Source organism: Lepus europaeus, chromosome 5 (genome assembly GCF_033115175.1).
Source record: "Lepus europaeus isolate LE1 chromosome 5, mLepTim1.pri, whole genome shotgun sequence".
In the NCBI taxonomy this organism is placed as follows: Eukaryota; Metazoa; Chordata; class Mammalia; order Lagomorpha; family Leporidae; genus Lepus; species Lepus europaeus.
The window spans coordinates 121,269,663-121,290,753 of record NC_084831.1 but is presented as its reverse complement, the minus strand read 5'-3'; the positions used below and the strand labels follow the sequence as shown (position 1 = coordinate 121,290,753).

Sequence of the window (21,091 nt, the reverse complement as noted above, 5' to 3'; positions counted from 1 at the left end):
CCGTGCAGATCTTGGGATTCGCTTCTCCGGACCCAGCAGCCGACTGTTCTGCGTTCGCGAATTTGAAACACCAAAACTCTACAGCGCCTGGAGTTTGGGTGGACTGTGGTCAGCACACATTTCTGAGCCCACCAACGGTTCTTGAAGTTCAGAAGCTGATGAAAGTCGAAAGCTGGGGAAGCAACACCGAAAGTGTCGTAAAAATCTTTAGTTGTACCCGTTAGCAGGTGGATTTTGTGCTGCGTAAATAAAACTTTTCTCAAAAAGACTAATGAAGAGTGCTGAACTTGATCACGGTTGAGAATTTTTCTCCGTGCTTAGAACTGTGGATGGGGTTGGGCGGGAGGAGTTGTGGAGGAGGGAGTGAGAGAGGTGAGAGAGGGAGAGAGAGATGAGAACCAGAACAGGGGGGCAGGAATGCAGCTCGGAGCTTCTGGAGGCTTCCCTGGTATGGGGGAGTTGGTGTGTCCAAGGCAGGGTCAGACTGCTGGCGAGTAGCGGCGATTATGTAATCTTATCCTTGGTTCTGGCTGTGGGCACTCTTAGGCTGTCGGCTTGTTTCCCAACAGGGTCGGTTCATAGGCCTACGTCCTTGGAGGTTCTCCTGTCCCATGGAGTTGAGTGTAATTTTCCATTGGATGTTCTGACTGCAACAGTGAGAACATGGGCTGGGAGTCATTCATTCGTTCCCTCTCGACACATGGGTTAAGTACTGGCCGTCGACGACGCCCCAGGAGCCAGACTTAGGTCATCGGCTACCGGAGTCCCTGATAGGTGTGCACCTTGTGAAATCGAGTACCCAAGTGAGCCAGAACTACGTCCCGTCCTGTGCTAACCGCAGGATAGTATGGTAATTTCCACCGTCTCACCGGGCCAACTGTGGAGAGCCAGTCGCCCAGGATAACGTGGGAGCATCTGACACAGATGTGAGGAATTGTTACAGAGTGCAAGACTGCCTTTGTGTCCTCCAGGAAATGGCGTTATTTGTGAACACGAGATTGCTCCTGCTCTGTGTCCTTGGTTCTGTGTCGCAGGTGTCTCGCGGCGAGACTGATTCGTTGTCAACCGGGCCGTTTTGTGCAGACGGGGAGCGTTCTAGAGACAAAGTCCAGACGCCTCTACAAATGTTTTGCCAGTAACTGACGTGCTACGCCGTGGCTTCACTGTGCCCTCAAGCGGGATGGCGCCTCGAGGTCGGCGCAGGCTTCTTGCCTCGCCGTCGCCGCGCGCCGCGGCTCGGGGGCGCGCACGTCACCGGGCGCCGTTGGCTGACTTCCGGTGGCGCGGACGCCGGATTCCGCGGGATGAGGTGGGCTGGTGCGGGTGTCGGGTGTTGTGCTGAGGGGCGGGGAGCGGCGGGTGGGAGCGGGGCCGCCTGGGTGCAGGCTGTCCGGGATGGTAGGGGTTTGGTGTGAGGGTGGGCGCGGGGTGCAGGACGGGAGTTAGGGGCGCAAGGGCTTCTCCTGGGAGTCGGACTGGGGCCAGCGCTCGGCGCGGGGGCTGGAGGGCGCAGGTCGGAGGCCTTTGGAAGTGTTTGTCCGGGAGGGGCGGCGGCGCGGCTGCCGCCGCGGGTTTGGGCTTCGTTCCCGGTGCGGGGCCGACGCCGGTTCTCAGTGGCTGGGACTTCGGGAGCTGTTGCTGTGCGCTCGGTGCCCGGAGCCATTCGGTGCCCGCTGCCGACTGAGCCACAGCTGCCCTTTTCGTCCCTCAGTAGTTCACCTGTGAGATCAGGGATTGCCTGGGCGCTCGCGCTCCTCTCCTTACCAGCGCTGCCCACGGCATCCTCACGTGTTTGTTGAGTTGTCATTTCAGCGAGAAGGCATGGGTCGGTTGGGGGACGGAGCAGGGGAGACACCCCCCCCCCCCATGTATTGGAGATTTGGATGAGGGAGGCCTTGTAGCGGACTCTTAGAGAAACGTTTTTCGGTTCTCAACTCCAAGCCTTCATCTAGGTCCCTGATAGGTGGGCATTCAGTCTTGGCCGGAGCGTTGGCTTGTCGGAACACTCCCTGCGACACAGTGGTGGTGGTCGTGGGCCCGTAATGTATGAGGGCAAATTTTTCCTGGGCAGAAAGTTGCAGTCAGTTCCTGCATGGTGCTTAAGCCTTGTTCCAAAGGCTGTACAGCATTAGCAAGTTATTTCAAGCCCTCTTTAATTCATTCAGTTTTTCCGGGAACATTCATTTAGTTGATACTCAATAATATATTGAGTTTCAGTACTCAGTGATACATTGGGCATTTGCAATCATATGAGCACCTTTTGGAGTTTCAGCTTCTTTGCTTCTGATCCATCTCCCTGCTAATGTGCCTTGGAAGGCAGGGGAAGATGGCCCAAATGTTTGGTCCCTGTCACTCCTGTGGGCGACTTAGATGAGTTCCAGGCTCCTGGCTATGACCTGGGCCTTCCCTGACTGTGGCAGTCGTTTCTGGAGTGAATTAGTGGGTGGAAGATTTCTTTGTGCCTCTCACTTCTTCTCTCTAACTCTGCCCTCCTGAGAAATAAATCTTGAAAAGTACTTGTTTATTTGAAAGGTAGAGAGGGAGAGGCAGACAGAAAACTTTTTCATCTTGCTCACTAACCAAATGGCAGCACCAGCTCGGTCTGGACCAGTCTGAATCCAGAAACCTGGGACTCTATATTGGTCTCCCACAGAGTCCTAAGTGCTCAAGCATTTGAGTCATCATCTCCTGCCTTCCCAGGTATATTAATAGGTGCTGTGTATGGGATGCCTGCTTGCAAATGGTGGCTTAACCCACTGCACCAATTGCCAGCCCTGGTGCCATAGGTTTTTCTCACCATCATGTTAGTCTGTCTCCCTGATGGTGGTAATAACTAATGCCTGTTAACACTGCTTATTTGTTACAACTACTCTTGTGAAGAAGTATTTTTACAGTTGAGGGAGGTGAAACTTTTGAGCTGTTAGGTCAGTTGGTCATGGTAATCAAAAGTAGAATTGGGATTTGAACTCAGTCACTAGAAGTGCTCATTTCCACCCAAAGGGAGAGTTTGTGTTTAGTATAAAGTATTTTTTATGTTATTCTTTTGTTTTTATTTTATTTATTTATTTTTTGACAGGCATAGTTAGAGGGAGAGACAGAGAGAAAGGTCGTCCTTTTTCCATTGGTTGAACCTCCCCCCCCCCCCCCCCAAATGGCCACCACGGCCGGTGCATTGTGCCAATCTGAAGCCAGGAGCCAGGTGCTTCCTCCTGGTCTCCCATACAGGTGCAGGGCCCAAGCACTTGGGCCATCCTCCACTGCCCTCCCGGGCCACAGCAGAGAGCTGGACTGGAAGAGGAGCAACCTGGACAGAATCTGGCGCCCTGACCAGGACTAGAACCTGGGGTGCCGGTGCCGCAGGCGGAGGATTAGCCTAGTGAGCCGCGGCGCCAGCCTATGTTATTCTTTTAAAAATATAGTTATTTTCGAAAAACAGAGTTACAGAAAGGCAGAGGCAGAGAAAGCGAGGTCCTCCATCCGCTGGGTCACTTCACAGGTGGCCGCAATGGCCAGAGGTGCACAAATCTGAATCCAGGAGCCAGGAGCCTCTTCCAGGTCTTCCACAGGTCTTTGGCCGGGGCCAAAGCACTTGGACCATCTTCTCCTGCTTTCCCAGGCCATAGCTGAGAGCTGGATTCGAAGTGCAGCAGCCGGGAGTTGAACTGGTGTCCATGTGGGATGCTGGCACTGCAGACAACGGCTTTACCTCCTAAGCTGCAGCACCGGCCCCGTGAAGTATTTTATTTATGAATCAGCATGGGTAAAATGAGCAGTGTTGTCACCAGCAATTAATATGAACGTGGTAAAACTTGCTTTTATCCTTTCAGGAGAGAACAGAAGTGGGGCTTTTACAATGTTGCCCTGTAAGAAGAGAAGAAGTACGGTGACAGAGTCCCCACAGCATCAGGGCCAGCAGGAGGAGGTCGATGTAGACTTAGAATCGGCTGTACACCTCGACTCTGCCCAGGTGAGAGAGCTGCAGTCCGTGTCGCTGTGCTGGGGCCCGAGTCCTGACAGAAGAGCTGGCCCTGAAGTCGCGTGTGTGCAGGATGCAGGGCGGCAGGCTGCTGCCGAGGACGCACCTTTGAGCGCAAGGACGCTCACCCAGGACACACAGTTTCCAGTCCTAGACGGTGTTGATGTGGACATGGCTCAGGGAATCACCCTGCCTGCCTTGGAGTCCTCCCCTCCCCTTGACATACACATGGGTAAAGGAAAATTCCAGGCCACTGGCACAAGGAGATGGAGGAAAATGACACCCAGGCCTGCGCCAGGTATTCAAGAAGACAGAAGTGACCGTCTCAGCAAGAAGGAGCCTGTTTCAGGAGCTTGTAGTGAAGAAGTCAGGGAAGAAGGAGGTAAGATTCAAAGAGTCTCCAGGTTAGAGCACTGTTTTTGTGTCTGCTGTAGAGCCAGGATAGAGCAGTGTTTCTGAGAAAGGGCACCAGTTTGTCATAGGATTGGACCTGTGGATCTTCTCAGGTTCAGCAGTGAACTTTATGTATGGGTTGAGACTTTGTTTTCTCCTTCCGTTCCCTACATCTGCTTTGCTGTCCCTTCCTTTCTCACCCTGTGTCCTGTGTGTCAGGAGAGATGAGCTGGATTTGGGCTTCTGTGATTGGTAGGTATCCCTGAAGTGGGGCTCCTGGAAGAGAGAGCTGCTTAAAGGGAGAGACTGTTGCCTGGCACATGGGAAGAGGTTCTGTAGGCGTGAATGCCCCTTGGGCCTTGGAGGCTGATTTGCAGTTTGACAGGATGGTGGTGTGGGCCCCTAGGCTACAAGCAGTGTGTGCAGAGGTGAGTGGGCGTAAGTGGAAGGTGACATAGCTTCTTGGAAGAAGTAGGAGATGACTTCAGAGTGCTAGGTAGAGGATAGGTTGTGAAGGGCTTCGTGTTTCATGTAAGCTGTTTAGAATTTTGCTGTAGGTAGGTGTAACCATTTTAATGGCTAAGCCGAGAGTTATGCTTTAGAAAAGATGTTAGTTTTTCTTATTCATTTTGAGGAACGTTGAAAGTTTCCTTTTTTGCTGCATTTAAGCTCACATGGTCTTATTTAGTTGTTCTGGTATTGTTCTCGGTGGGTGGATTTTCTGCTCTTAATGTGCTGTGTTGGTCCTGACATTGTGTATTGTGTGTGTTTGAAGTGCAAAATTTCACATTTATGACCATGGTGTTTGAAAACTGATAAAGTAGTACGTGAGTTGTCCGAGGTGTGTTGTCGAAGGTGGAAGCTCTTTTGGGAAAAGTGTCCGCTTATAGACTCAGCCCTTGTCACAGTGTTTGGCTCTGTAGTTACAACAGCATTTGGAGTGGCTTACATTATGTTGATTTTGGGTCAGCTGTATTTTATCTAAAGGGAGAAGAGCATCAAGTTGAGGAAACTGTTGGGTGGAGGAAGAAGATAACAGAAGGAACAAGGAGAATTGATAGGCAGGGTGGAGAGTTTTCAGGGTAGTGTGCTTTCAAATTTAGTGGCAAAGGAGAGATAAGGATGCTGATGCTGAAGAAAAGGGTCCATTAGAAGGTTGATCTGCAAGGGTGGATACAGGAGAACTTTTTGGGGAAAGGACATCATCATATGATGGGGTTGAAGAGGGAGGGATGAAAGCACAGGTTTGCATTGGGCAAATAGGATTTAGCTAGAAGAGGGAGCAATATTATTGAACTTGATTTGCAGGATAACTCATATTTGTGACATGAAGACAGGAACAACTGGAGGAAAATATAAGAAAAGAATGTTAGAGAAAGAATGGATAAATAATGATAGGTTCAAAATTACTTTGCTAATGAGGAGGAGAGCCTTGTTGCTTTTTAAAATTTTTGTTTTTTTTTTTAATGTGTTTATTTCCTTGAAAGGCAGCGTGATAGAGAACAAGAGAGAGACAGAGAGATCTTCCATCTGCTTGTTCACTTCCCAGATATCCACAACGACCATGGCTGGGCCAGGCGGAGGCCAAGAGCCAAGAAGCCATCCAGGTGTCGCACACATGTGGCAGGCCAAAGTCTGCTGCTTTCCAGGTACTCCCAATGTGGGATGCTTATTTTTTATTTGTTTGTAGCTAGGAATGACAAAGCTACTTTTACTGCTTTGGAGGTGTACCCCCCCCCCAGGAATGAAAAATGCTGGAAAGAGGTAGCCCCACCCCAGGAGTGGCCTGAGGGAGAGAGAATACCTGAGGGGAAGGGTCCCGCTGCTGACTCAGGGCAGAGGGAATGCCATCCGTGCTGGGACCTGTGAGCACCACAGGAGGAGTCCTGAGCCTGGTGGGACTGGCTGCAGGCACACAGCAGAGGGCTTTTCATGTGCCTCTGGCAAGTGAGTACGCTGGTTACCACAGATGTTGGAGATGGCAGTGGCTCCAGCCTGCCTCTCTTGTGTCCCCCTTTGTTCTCTCTGATGTTGCAGGCTCTCTGCATATATTTTTTTAAAGATTTATTTATTTATTTGAAAGACAGAGTTACAGAGAGGCAGAGGCAGAGAGAGGTCTTCCATCCACTGGTTTGCTCCTCAGATGGCTGCAGTGGCTAGAGCTGTGCTAATCTGAAGCCAGGAGCCAGGAGTTTCTTCTGGGTCTCCCACACGGCTACAGGGGCCCAAGGAGTTGGGCCATCTTCAACTGCTTTCCCAGGCTATAGCAGAGAGCTGGACCGGAAGTGGAGCAGCCAGGACTTGAACCGGTGCCCATATGTGATGTTGGCACTGCCAGCGGCGGCTTTCCCTGCTACACCACGGGTCCAGCCCCCAAAGGAAATTCTAAAGGCCAATTTTTTTTACACTTAATACAGAAAACACGGTATTATAACCTCATTTTTTTTTTTTTTTTTTTTTTTTTTTTTTTTTTTTTTTACAGGCAGAGTGGATAGTGAGAGAGACAGAGAGAAAGGTCTTCCTTTTTGCCGTTGGTTCACCCTCCAATGGCCGCTGCGGGCGGCGCATCTCGCTGATCTGAAGCCAGGAGCCAGGTGCTTCTCCTGGTTTCCCATGCGGGTGCAGGGCCCAAGGACTTGGGCCATCCTCCACTGCCTTCCCGGGCCACAGCAGAGAGCTGGCCTGGAAGAGGGGCAACTGGGATAGAATCCGGCACCCCAACCGGGACTAGAACCCGGTGTGCCGGTGCCGCAAGGCGGAGGATTAGCCTATTAAGGCACGGCGCCGGCCAATACCCTCATCTAAATTACTTGGTCTTAAGTCAAAATTATCTGGTTTTATTTATTTATTTATGTTTTTTTAAAGAATTATGTATTTATTTGGAAGGCAGAGTTACAGAGAGGGGGAAGGAGAAAGAAAGAGAGAGATGTATATTCCATCTGCTGTTTGACTCCCCAAATGGCCAAAACGGTTGGAGCTGTGCCTATCCAAAGCCAGGAATTTCTTCTGCGTCTCCCACATGGGTACAGGAACCCAAGCACTTGAGCCATTTCTGCTTCCTTCCCAAGTGCATTAGCAGGGAGCTGGATCAAAAGTGGAGCAGCTGACCCCCTTCAGATGGTCTAGGAAAAGCAGTAGAAGATTACCCAAGTGTTTGGGACCCTGTCACCCATGTGGGAGACCCGGATGAAGCTCCTTGCCCCAGATAGGCCCAGCTCTAGCCGTTGTGGCCATTTGGGGAGTGAAACAGTGGATAAAAGATACCTCTCTCTCTCTCTCTCTCTGTCTCTCTCTCTCTCCTTCCTCCTCTCTGTAACTCTGCCTTCTAAATAAGTACATAATTCTTTAAATAAATAAATAAAATCATATAATTTTGACTTAAGAACAACTAATTCAGATGAAGGTATGATACTGTGTTTTGTATTCCGGATGAAGCACCCTGGCCCAGGGCTGGCTGTTGTAGCCCTCAGGGGAGGAAACCATGGATGGAAGATACCTTTCTCTCTCTCTCTCTCTCTTTCTCTGTAATTCTGACTTTAAAAATAAATGAGTAAATTTTTTTTTTTAAGTATGAATTGGAGCAGCTGGGACTCAAACTGGAGCCCATACAGATTCTGTATGATTCAGCCCGTACAGAATCCCATACAGGATTCTGGCAGTACAGGTGGGGGCTTAACCTGCTAGGTCACAATGCTGCCACCCCCCCCCCCCATTTTATTTTTAGCTGGAAGGCAGTGACATAAACCAGAGATCTAATAAGTGGCCATTTGTCCTGTAATCTCATGGAATACTTAGGCCAAACAGTGTTACATTAAAACACCATCACTGGGGCCGGCGCTGTGGCTCAGGTTAATGCCCTGGCCTGAAGTGCTGGCATCCCATATGGGCGCCAGTTCTAGTCCCGGCTGCTCCTCTTCTGATCGGGCTCTCTGCTGTGGCCTGGAAAAGCAGTAGAAGATGGCCCAAGTCCTTGGGCCCCTGCACCGCATGAGAGACCCGATGAAGCTCCTGGCTCCTGGCTTTGAATCAGCGCAGTTCCGGCTGGGGCAGTCAATTAGGGGGTGAACTGTCGGATGGAAGACCTCTCTCTCTCTGCCTCTCCTCTCTCTGTGTAACTCTGACTTTCAAATAAATAAATAAATCTAGTAAAAAAAAAAAAAAAACAAAACCTTAAAAAAGCACCATCTTTTTCTTTCTTTTTTTAAAAAATATTTTATTCATTTATTTGAAAGAGTTAGAGGGAGGCAGAGGCAGAGAGAGAGGGGGAGAGAGAGGTCTTCCATCTGCTGGTTTACTTCCCTGATGGCCGCAATGGCTGGAGCTGAGCTGATCCGGAGCCAGGAGGTTCTTCTGGGTCTCCCACATGAGTGCAGGGGCCTAAGCACTTGGGCCATTTTCTACTTCTTTCCCAGGCCATAGCAGAGAGCTGGATCGAAAGTGGAGCAGCTGGGACTCGAACCAGTGTCCGTATGGGATGCTGGCATGGCAGGTGATGGCTTTACCTGCTATGGCACAGTGCTGGAACCCCATCATTTTCTTTTATAGGTTTAAACTCAAGTTTCTTAATTTTGTAAAATATACTCTAGGGGTTAAAAAAATAGAATTTTGATCACCCATTGTTATTTCAGCCAGACATGTTGAACCAAGCTGGGGAGGGGGGAGCACTGAGGAGTTACTGTCAGACAGACTCCTGCTTTCACATAATGTCCCCCTGGGCTGAGATAACAGGTTTTCCTCTTTCCCTCTCCTGCCAGGCAAAGATGTGGGGTTAATAAGACACAAACCAGTTTGAAAGCAGAGGAAAATATGCTGACCACAGAGGTTTTTTTCAAAGCCTGAAAGCCCAAGACCCATGGTGGAGTGGAGAGTGGGATTTAACCCTTCAGGTCTTCATATAAGCATAACATCAGAGGTTTAGACCAGCTGGTCAACATAGAGTCATAACCTATTACACTTCATGGGCTGTTGGAGTTAATTTAGAGTCTAATCTAGACAAAAACCAATCTGTAACCGCATTTTTAAGAGAAGGGAGAGTTTTGTACAAGCACAATATGAACTTACCCCAAACAGTTATTATTCTTCCCAATTGAGAGTCTCATCTTTTGAGAGTTCAAGGGGTCTAATTGGAAGTCTCAAGGTCAAAGATTCAATTCAGAGTTAAGGTAGTCATTTCATCATTCTAGAAGGCAACTCTCTTAAGATTCAATTTTTTTAAAAGATTTATTTATTTTACTTGAAAGTCACAGTTACACAGAGACAGAAGGAGAGGCAGAGAGAGAGAGAGAGAGAGAGAGAGAGGTCTTCTATCCGCTGGCTCACTCCCCAGTTGGCTGCAACGGCTAAAGCTTCTTCTGGGTCTTCCATGCGGGTGCAGGGGCCCAAAGACTTGGGACATAATTTTTTTTTTTTTTTTAATGTATTTATTTGAGAGGTAGAGTTAGACAGTGAGAGGGAGCGTCAGAGAGAAAGGTCTTCCATCCGCTGGTTCACTCTTCAAATGGCCACAACGGCTGGAGCTGCACCGATCCGAAGCCAGGAGCCAGGCACTTCTTCCAGTTCTCGACGTGGGTGCAGGGGCCCAAGGACTTGGGCCATCTTCTACTGCTTTCCCAGGCCATAGCAGAGAGCTGGATTGAAGTGGAACAGCTGGGACTTGAACCGGCACCCATATGGGATGTAAGCACTGCAGGTGGCGGCTTTACCCGCTACACCACAGTGCCAGCTCCAGTTGTTTTTTTTTTTTTTTTTTTTTTAAAGATTTATTTATTTATTTGAAAGAGTTACACAGAGAGAGAGAGAGAGAAAGAGGGAGAGAAAGAGGTCTTCTTTCCGATGGTTCACTCCCCATATGGCCACAACGGCTGGAGCTGCACCGATCCGAAGCCAGGAGATATACATCAGTATCCATAGTCAGTGGACATTAATGCTCATGAGCCTGTAGGGAGAATGTGCGAGTTTACAGAGTACTCAGGGGGCTGGCGCTTGCCACCACCTGCAGTGCCAGCATCCCATATGGGCACCGGTTCAGGTCCCAGCTGCTCCTCTTCTGATCCAGCTCTCTGCTATGGCCTGGGAAAGCAGTAGAAGATGGTCCAAATGTTTGGGCCCTTGTACCTGCATGGGAGGCCTAGAAGACACTCCTGGCTCCTGGCTTCGGTTCAGCGCAGCTTGGGCCCTTGTGGCTATCTGGGGAGTGAACCAGTGAATGGAAGACCTCTCTTTCTCTCTGCTTCTGCCTCTGCCTCTCTGTAACTCTGCCTTTCAAATAAATAAGTAAATACTGAAACAAAAACAAAGGAGTACTCAAAAAGTGTCCCAGAGACTCCATTCCCTGACATTGCCTAGCCAAAGGGAGCACCCTTGCCTGAGAAAATGGAAGGAATGACTCAGGGTTTATTAAAAATCCAAGTAATAACAATTTAGAGTCTTTATCCTATGGGGAATGATCTGAGATGACAGGTCGAGATAGAGGTTGGGTAAAATATCTTAGGTACAGGCAGGCGCCTCATGGTCGTGCTAAGAGGGAGACCTGGGTTCCTGGGTTGAAGATGACAGAAAGAAAGCGGCTCCTATGTTTATAAGATGACTGATCTCCTAATGGCCTCTCAGTCTCTTCAGGAAAGCAGAGTCTTTCCTCCGGTCTTTGGTCTATCATAAACCTCTCTAGGACACAGATCGATGCAAGAGAAGAGAAGTGGACGACAAGGGTGGCCAGAGGTCATAGTGTGGGGAAGTGAGAAAGCAAAAGTTATGGGGTGGGAAAGACGGAGATCATAATCCAGCACTCTGTTGGATGTTCAGAGTCTGGGGTAGAGTGAGGAGTCACTGGGGCATTGGGGCATGAAGCCCTTGGCCTTACTCCAAACTGCTTGCAGTTTCAATGACAGATTGATCTCCATGGAAAGGAAACTGAGATGGACCACTGAGAAACGGAGGAAGCGTAGTCTCTAGTGTTCCGGCTTGTGAGGGTCCAGTAGAAAGACCTCTGGGACAAACCGGGGTGTGGCCCTGGCCTGAATTTGTGCATTATCTTAAAATCTTAAATCCCAACTCCTTGCTTTGGGCTGATCTAAGCAAGAGAGGATTAGAACAGAATCTTAAACCCTGGGGATTGATCCAGTCCTAGTCAGCAAGCCTTGCCCCTGAGTCTTAAGACCAACAGCCCTGTAATCACGTTTACACTTGATCTTAGCCAAAAGGCCAAGAAGCGATCTATAATTGCTTTAACTGGCTGTCAGAAACCTGGTGACTTTGGGAGAGATTGGCTACAGAGGAGAGTGAGACAAAAGAAGTCTTCCTTTGCTCACCCTCCTAATGAGAGGGTCCAATTCATGGTACCAAATGTTACAGCTGGAGTGTGGTGTCCCGCACTGAAAAATTCCTACGTGGATAATGCAGACAATTGATTGAAAGCACAGAGACTCCTGATGCGGCAGTCAGGAGGGGCCCTCGAAGGGAGCATTTGCCTTATCAGATTTTTTTCTACCAAAAGAAATCATCTTATTTTGCCTCTTCAAATTGCTTACCTATATAATTTAGATATTTTCCAATTACGTTTCATAGAGCTCTTCATGTTTAATGAGCACATTGTAATAAGGAATTTTACTATTCTCTTTTTGGTATTACTTTTTTTTTTTTTTTAATTCAGTTTCTTAGTTGCACTAGCCACATTTCAGTTCTTCATAGTCACAATAGTGGCTACTGTTTTGTACAGTACATATTTAGACCATTTCTACCATCACAGAAAGTTCTAGTAGTACTGGTCTAATGTTGTGTGGAGAAAAATATCACCTTAAATTCCATCATTTAATAACTCCTTCACAATTTTTATTTAGAAATTAAAAAGACATCAAAGCATTAACATTAAAAAATAATCATGAGTGAGGGGCCAGTGTTTTGGCTTAGCAGGTTAAGGTCCGACTGCAAGTCCAGCATCCCATGTGGGCGTCACGCTGCCTTTCAAGTAGATTCATATTTAAATAAATAGGGTTCAAGGGAGGGAGGGTAGTTTGGGAAGTATCCTTAGGCTCTTTATTTTATTTTATTTTATTTTATTTGAAAGACAGAGTCACAGAGAGAGGTAGAGAAAGAGAAAGAAAGAGAGGTCTTCCAACCACTGGTTCACTTCCCAGATGGCCCCAATGGCCAAAGTTGAGCTGATCCAAAGCCAGAAACTTCTTCCAGGTCTCCTACATGGATTCAGGGGCCCAAAGACTTGGGCCATTGTCTACTGCTTTCCCAGGCCAAGCAGAGAGCTAGATCAGAAGAGGAGCAGCTGGGTCTCGAACTGATGACTTTACCTACTGTGCTGCAGCTCCAGCCTCTAAATACATTTTTTAAAAGATTTATTTATTTATTTGAAAGTTAGAGTTACACAGAGAGAAAAGGAGAGAGAGAGAGAGATAGGGGAGGGGGGAGAGGAGGAGAGGGAGAGAGATCCTCCATCCACTGGTTCACTACCCAATTGGTCGCAATGGCTGTAGCTGCATAGATCTGAAGCCAGCAGCTTCTTCCATGTTACCCACATGGGTACAGGGGCCCAAGGACTTGGGCCATCTTCTTCTTTTTTTTTTTAGAAAGTTTTTTTTAAATAAATAGACATTTCATACCCCCATACCCGCCCTCCCACCCACACTCACCCATTCCATTCTTCATTCTGATTCATTTTTAATTATCCTTTATTTATTTATTTATTTATTTATTTATTTGAAAGTCAGAGTTACACAGAGAGAGAAGTCTTCCATCTGATGGTTCACTCCCCAATTGGCCACAATGGCCGGAGCTGCGCTGATCTGAAGCCAGGAGCCAGGAGCTTCATCTGGGTCTCCCATGCGGGTACAGGGGCCCAAGGACTTGGGCCATCTTCTGCTGCTTTCCCAGGCCATAGCAGAGAGCTGGATTGGAAGTGGAGCAGCCAAGTCTCGAACCGGCGCCCGTATGGGATGCTGGTGCTTCAGGCCAGGGCGTTAACCCGTTGCACCACAGCACCGTCCCCTTTAATTATCTTTATGTACAGAAGACCAACTCTATACTAAGTAAAGATTTCGATAGTTTGCACCCGCCCAGACACACAACATATAATGTACTGTTTGAAGACATTACTGTTAATTCTCATAATACAACTACATGGGAAGTAAGTGCACAGTGACTCCAGTTGTTGATTTAACAATTGATACTGTTATTTATGTCTGTCTGTCTGCCTCTCAAATAAATGTTGGAAAAAGGAATACGTGGCTGGCGCTGCGGCTCACTTGGCTAATCCTTTGCCTGCGGTGCCGGCACCCCAGGTTCTAGTCCCGGTTGGGGTGCCAGATTCTGTCCCAGTGCTCCTCTTCCAGTCCAGCTCTCTGCTGTGGCCTGGGAAGGCAGTGGAGGATGGCCCAAGTGCTTGGGCCCTGCACCCGCATGGGAGACCAGGAGGAAGCACCTGGCTCCTGGCTTCAGATCGGCTCAGTTCGCCAGCTGTAGCAACCATTTAGTGGGTGAACCAACGGAAGGAAGACCTTTCTCTCTGTCTCTCTTTCTCTCACTGTCTAATTCTGCCTGTCAAAAAAAAAAAAAAAAAAAGGCCAGTGCCAGGACTCAATAGGCTAATCCTCCACCTTGCGCTGCCAGCACACCGGATTCTAGTCCTGGTTGGGGTGCCGGATTCTGTTCCAGTTGCCCCTCTTCCAGGCCAGCTCTCTGCTGTGGCCCGGGAAGGCAGTGGAGGATGGCCCAAGTCCTTGGGCCCTGCACCTGCATGGGAGACCAGGAGAAGCACCTGGCTCCTGGCTTTGGATCAGTGTGGTGCGCCGGCTGAAGCGGCGGCCGCGGCGGCCATTGGAGGGTGAACCAATGGAAAAGGAAGACCTTTCTCTCTCTCTCACTGTCCACTCTGTCAAAAAAAAAAAAAAAAAAAAATTAAAAGGAATACATGTGCTGTATGGGAACAGATTATTGCAGTGTTAAAAGTTCCAAGCCTTTTTTTTTTTTTTTATGATTTATTTATTTATTTGAAAGAGTTACACAGAGAGAGGAGAGGCAGAGAGAGAGAGGTCTTCTTTGTCCACTGGTTTACTCCGCAATTGGCCGCAATAGCTGGAGCTGCGCTGATCCAAAGCCAGGAACCAGGAGCTTCTTCTGGGTCTCCCAAGCGGGTGCAGGGGCCCAAGGACTTGGGCCATCTTCTATTGCTATCCCAGGCCATAGCAGAGAGCGGGATTGGAAGTGGGGTAGTTGGGACTTGAACCGGCGCCCATATGGGATGCCGGCATGGCAGGCGACGGCTTTACCTGCTGCACTGCAATGCCGGCCCCCAAAAATCTAAAGTTTTCAAAAGAGGTGTGAGTTCAGTGTTAGGAATGAGTGGAACTTTTTTCCCTAGATGAGGCAAATGATGATGATGACCCAGAGTATAATTTCCTGGAAGATCTTGATGAACCTGACACCGAGGATTTCCGCACTGATCGGGCAGTGAGAATCACCAGTGAGTCTGTTTATGATGAGACCTGCTCTTGACGGCTCCCCATCTACTTTTGTTTACTTTGTAGATTTTTGGATATGAAATTTATGATTAGGACCTTTCTTCTTTATGCAATTATTCCCATAATCCTTTCAATTTAGGTTATATTCAGAAAGCCTGTCAGATTTTCAGTTGTACATTCCACAGTGATTTATTGAGTTCTTACTGTTTGTTGTGGATAATACTTGGGATATTGAGATGAATAAGATATGAGGTCTGTCCTGTAAGTCACTTGGCAGGGGGTACAAACAGAAAAAGTTAGGATACACAGTGACACGTGGTAAGTACATTTTATATATTCCAGTGGCATAAAAGGGGATGTCATCCTTAGTGTATGGTATGGAGGAGGGGGCAGGATTTAGGGAAGGGTTCACAAGATGAGGTGTGTGTGTGTATTATATATATATGTATGTATGTATATATATATATGTATGTATGTGTGTTTGTGTGTGTATATATATATATATATATATATCTGAAAGGCAGAGTTACAGAAAGAAGGGGGAGGGAGGGAGAGAGAGGGAGTGAGAGAGAAAGAGAGAGAGAGATCTGCCATCTGCTGTTTTATTCCCTAAATAGCCACATCGGCTGGGATTGGGCCAGGCTGAAGCCAGGAGCTTTTTTCAGGTCTCCCACATGAGTGCAGGGGCCCAAGAAGTTGAGCCATCCTCCTCTGCTTTCCATGGGACATTAGTAGGGAGCTGGGTTGGAAGTGGAACTGGAGGCGAATCAAACATGCAGTCATATGGGATGCCTGCATTGCAGGCAGCAGCTTAACCTTCTGAACCACAGTGCCACACCCCAAGATGAGATGTTTTATCTTAGATTCCTAAGAAGGGATAGGATATTTTTGGTGAATGAGACAGACAGAAATATTGCAAATGGAAGAGCCTTTGCCAGCTGCAGAAATGTGAAATAAGAGAAAAGTGTTTGGAAAGTAGTAAGTAGTTTGGTATAGTTGTGTAATGAATGATGATATAAAAAATAAGCAGTGCTCAGATCTTGGAGGGTCTTTGGTCTCTCAAAAAGAACTTTAAATAGGAAATAATAGGAACTTACTGGGATTGTAGAAAGGATTATTTTTAAAGATTTTTATTTATTTATTTGATAGGTAGAGTTACAGTGAGTGAGAGAGAGAGAGAGAGAAAGAGAAAGGTCTTCCAACCGTTGGTTCACCCCCCAAGTGGCCGCTACAGCTAGCGCTGCGCTGATCAGAAGCCAGGAGCTGGGTGCTTCCTCCTGGTCTCCCATGTGGGTGCAGGAGTCCAAGCACTTGGGCCATCCTCCACTGCTCGCCTGGGCCACAGCAGAGAGCTGGACAGGAAGAGGAGCAACCAGGACTAGAACCTGGCACCCATATGGGATGCCAGGGCCACAGGCGGAGGATTAGCCAAGTGAGCCACGGCTCTTGGCCTAGGATTTTGATTTAGTAGCAGTTTAATATGTTTTTTTTGGATGGATAAAGTAAGACTAGGGGCATAGAAAGCAAATTTTAGGATAAGTTGACTTTAGTAATGTTATAAAAGGTTATATTCTTCGTTAATGTGCCAGTTATGGAAAACATCCAAGTATGCTTCAGAAATAACTGATTTTAGTGAGTAGATACACTGATTTTATTGAGTATGTGCGTGTACTAGAGCAGTGTGTGAAAAGTGGAGAAGATAAGATATTGGGTCTTGACCAGGTTATGGACCGAGAGTGCTTCATAAACATCTACAAGTATTTACTGTCTATGTAAGGAATGAATTAAGTTTCAGGTCTTATTTAGACTAACTTTTTTTTTTTTTTTTAATTTTTAAGATTTATTTATTTGTGAGGCAGAGTGACAGAGACAGAGACAGAGAGAGATCTTTTATATGCTGGTTCACTAGCCAAATGACTGCAATGGCCAGAGCTAGGCCATATTGAAGCCAGGAATCAGGAACTTCATCTGGGTCTCCCATGTGGGTTCAGGAATCCAAGAATTTGTACCATCTTCTGCTTTCCCAGGCTAATTAACAGGGAACTAGATTTGAAGTGGAACAACCAAGACTTGAACTGGCACCCAAATGGGATGCCAGCATTGCAGGTGGGGGTTTAACTAGCTATGTCACAACACTGGCCCCCAGACTAATAGTTTTTAAGCTGAGTGTCCTTTCCATGAACTTAAGAAAGTGATATTTTTAGGGGCCGGCACTGTGGCCCAGCGGATTAAAGCCCTGGTCTGAGGCACTGGCATCCCATATGGGCGCCAGTTCTAGTCCTGGCTGCTCCTCTTACGATCCAGCTCTCTGCTGTGGCCTGGGAAGGCAGTGGAGGATGGCCCAAGTCCTTGGGTCCTTGCACTCGCATGGGAGACCCAGAGGAGGCTCCTGGCTCCTGGCTTTGGATCGGTGTAGCTCCAGCCATTGCAGCCATCTGGGAATTGAACCATTGGATGGAAGACTTTTCTCTGTCTCTATCTGTCTCTGTTACTCTGACTTTCAAATAAATGAAATCTTTTTTTTTTTTTTTTTTTAAAAAGAGGGGCTGGCGCGTGGCTTACTTGGTTAATCATCCGCCTGCGGCGCCGGCATCCCATATGGGCGCTGGGTTCTAGTCCCGATTGCTCCTCTTTGGTCCAGCTCTCTGCTGTGGCCCGGGTGGGCAGTGGAGGATGGCCCAGGTTGCTTGGGCCCCTGTACCCGCATGGGAGACCAGGAGGGGGCACCCAGCTCCTGGCTTCGGATTGGCGCAGTGCTGGCCATGGCAGCCATTTGAGGAGTGAACCAACGGAGGGAAGACCTTTCTCTGTCTCTCTCTCTCTCACTATCTAAAACTCTACCTGTCAAATAAAAAAAAAAAAAAAAAAAAGAAAGTGATATTTTTAAAATGCTAAATGTAGGACTTTAGATTTGTCCCCCTATATTTTGTGCTTTTAACTGGAGAAAATGAAATGTTTTTGTTTTGTTTTTTAAGAAAATTTAAGGCAGAGTTCGAGAGAGAGGAAGAGATAGATCTTCCTTCTGCTGGTTCACTCCCCAAATGACTGCAACAGCTGGGGCTGGGCCAGGCCAAAGTTGAGAGATAGGAGATTAGGAGATTCAGCCAGGTTTCCCACGTGGATGAAGGGGACCAAGGACTTGGTTCATTCTCCGCTGCTTGTCCCAGGTGGATTAGTAGGGAGCTTGATTGGAAGTGGGTCAGGTAGTTCTCCACCATCTCCACCTAGCACACATATGGGATGCTAGCATTGCAGGTGGTGGCTTAACCCATTATGCCACAATGCTAGCCCCATGAATCTGACATCAGTTCGAGTGGCAATCCCTTTCTGCTTTATTTGTTTATCATGTATTAGAAAGTCAATTGATCAGAGAGGGAGGGATGGAAAGAGAGAGAGAGCGTGTGCGTGCAATAGAGCAATCTGCTTTCCAGGTTGCTTATTAGCAGGAAGCTAGATTGCAAGTGGAGGCAGGACTTCATCCAGGAACTCTGATATGGGATGTGGGCATCCCAAGCTGTGGCTTAACCCTCTGGGCCATAATACCTGCTCCTTCTTCCAGCCTTATATCATCTATAGATTGATACGTGTGTTTCCTGGGGCTTCTAAGACATTGATACTGTGTTAAGTATTTCAGGACCACAAATGTGATCCTTCGACACACTGTCGAGACTTGTTTTGATTCTGTTTGGTACTCCAGGTTTGTACAGGCCAGCCACAAAGGGGTTGATTGAGCTGTAAAGTCATCTAACCCACGTGTTCTGCATGTCTTTTCACTAGAACTTGGGCTTAGTGAGAATAGTGCTGTCTCCTGTTCTCGTGTATCCCACATATCTAGAACAGAGATTGAGGCATGGTTGCTGTTCAGTAAATGACTTTGTCAGATGCCTTGCTGAGAACATTTTTGTCTTTATAGTGTTCCCCCTTATTGCAAAATGAAACTAATTTGTGCCAACAGCATACTTTATGGCTTTTTTGCAGAAAAGGAAGCGGAAGAGCTGTTTGAAACTGTGAGTAATGCTTCTTGAGTGAGAACATGGGATGGTGAAAGTAGATTGTCCAGCAAACTGTCCTTTGGTCCTGGGCTCCTCCCTCCAGAGGATGGTCTGATTGAGCTGTTGCTCTCTTTGTCCACTCAAGAAAGAATATAGTGGCAAGAGAACATTGCTAACTAGAACACTCTTGATTATTTATATGTAGATTATTATTTTTAGAGATTTATTTATTTGAAAGAGTTATAGAGCTAGAATGAGAGAGATCTTCCATGTGCTAGGTCACTCACTACCCATATGGCCTCAATTACTGGGCCAGGAGCTAGGAGCTTCTTCAGGTCTGCCACATGGGTGGCAGGGGCCTAACCACTTGTGCCCTCTTCTGCTGCTTTCCTAGGCCATTAGCAGTAAGCTTTATTGGAAGTGGGGCAGCTGGGGTAAGAACAGTGTAGTGCATATGCGATGCTGGTTGTGGCTTTACTCACTATGCTAAAATACCAGTCCCAAATGTAGATTATTCTTAGTAAAAATTTTCCTTGTAAATTTTGGATAGGCTCTGCAATCATTTATTCCTCTGTGTAATCTAGTTTTAGATTGCTCTGAGCACAAATAGTTACCTTTTTCATTGTATTTGCCTCTTGACAGGTATTTCAGTAAGAGGTTGATTTTTTTTTTTTTTTTTGTTACATGAATTTTACCTTACTATTGCACATGCCTGGCTGAAAGCCTTTTTTTCTGGCTTAATATTTATCTCAAGTGTGGGGTTGCTGGAGTCATGATCTTAGGTTCTAATGTAAGTTCTCTCTTGGTAGCAGAATGCTTAGTTTCATAATCTAGTTTTCAGTTTCCCTTGTCACTGGTGGAATCACTTCCTAGGCCATTCTCTAGAAAAAGGCTCCTTTTCTTCCCCCACAGTTCCAAGATGAGATGGGATTCTCCAACATGGAAGATGACGGCCCAGAGGAAGAGGAGCACGTGGCTGAGTCTCGGCCTAACTTTAACACCCCTCAAGCCCTACGGTAGGCCAGCCAAGGACCTTGAGACGTAGAATTCAGGAAGCGGTGTTCATGAAATGCAGTAACATGTTCCCATCATCAAGGCGCTTCTGTGATGATGTAAATGTGCAGAGTCCTGTGGGAGTGAGGAGCCAGGCAAAGAGTCTCCTTATTATGGGACAGTGCGGCTGTAGACCAAGCTGTGTCTGTTTGGGAAGGGAGAAAGAACAGTAGCTGGCATCCAGAGCAGCTTCTCCAGATGAGTGTGCTGGAGAGGTGTGTAGGACTGTGTGGCCAGCCACAGAAACCACCCCAAATCAGAGTATCCAGCCTGTCCCCTTTTTGGCCGTGTTTGTCATGAGCATCAGGGGAATGTTGCTGACGGTGTGTCAGTCACCTTGGCATCAGTGGGGCGAACCGTGAGGCACCTGCAGTGATGCTCCTGGAGTCTGAGACTCGTGTTGTCGATGTTTCTGTTACGTCAGCTGTAGAGTGAGGGCTGTAGTCTTTCTCCCAGTTACTGTGGAGCATTCGTGTCTGTTCTTTAACCTGTTATGGTCCAGTGTGACTAGAGGGCGAGATGTAGTTTGTGCTACGGGTGGAACACAGCAGTTGGCAGAATTGGGGTTCATAGTACAAGGACATTGTGCAGGCTGTCTCAGCACACCGTTGGAAGGTGTAAGATGTGTCGTGGACTTAAGGAAATCTTCGTTTATCTCCTTTTGGGGGTAGGTTTGAGGAACCACTGGCCAACTTGCTCAATGAACAACATCGGACTGTGAAGGAGCTCCTGGAACAGCTGAAGATGAAGAAATCTTCAGCCAAGCCGCAGCAGGAGGTGGAGAGGGTGAAGCCTCGGACTGAGAAGGTTCCCCAGACTCTGATTCTGGACCCAGCACAGAGGAGGAGGCTGCAGCAGCAGATGCAGCAGGTGAGACTCTCCTTGCTCATGTGTGTATGGATTATCGCACTAGCTTTTGACACTGAAGTCCAAAATAAGCAACCTCGTAAAAGGGAAAGACAGGAAGCTGTGGACTCTCGAATGTTGACATCTTAATCACCCAAGAGTCGTCATGTTTGTGCCCCTGTGGCTCAGGCAAGAAATTCTGATGGTATTCAGAATGACAGACTTTGAAGGAGTCCTTAGTAACCCATTCTAGAATGGAAGAGCCTCACTGCCAGAGGTAGTGTTTGCTTCTGTCTAACTCATTCTTTCTGGGTTTGTCATTTGGCTTAAGGAAACAGTATCTTGGAGATTGATGCCAAGATCCT

General features: G+C 47.5%; 1 protein-coding gene across 2 annotated transcripts in view; it reads left to right on the top strand.

The window, feature by feature from the left end:
- Positions 1-1,235: 1,235 nt before the first annotated feature.
- LOC133760252 (YY1-associated protein 1-like) overlaps positions 1,236-21,091 on the top strand; it is a 34,673-nt gene continuing 14,817 nt past the window's right edge. For both annotated transcript variants that reach the window (XM_062192453.1, XM_062192451.1), the window contains exons 1-7: positions 1,236-1,309; positions 3,828-4,358; positions 5,857-6,018; positions 14,736-14,837; positions 18,814-18,842; positions 19,740-19,843; positions 20,552-20,750. In XM_062192453.1, coding sequence (XP_062048437.1) covers positions 3,854-4,358; positions 5,857-6,018; positions 14,736-14,837; positions 18,814-18,842; positions 19,740-19,843; positions 20,552-20,750 — 1,101 coding nt within the window. In that variant the 5' untranslated portion in view covers positions 1,236-1,309; positions 3,828-3,853. The remainder of the gene's footprint in view (positions 1,310-3,827; positions 4,359-5,856; positions 6,019-14,735; positions 14,838-18,813; positions 18,843-19,739; positions 19,844-20,551; positions 20,751-21,091) is intronic.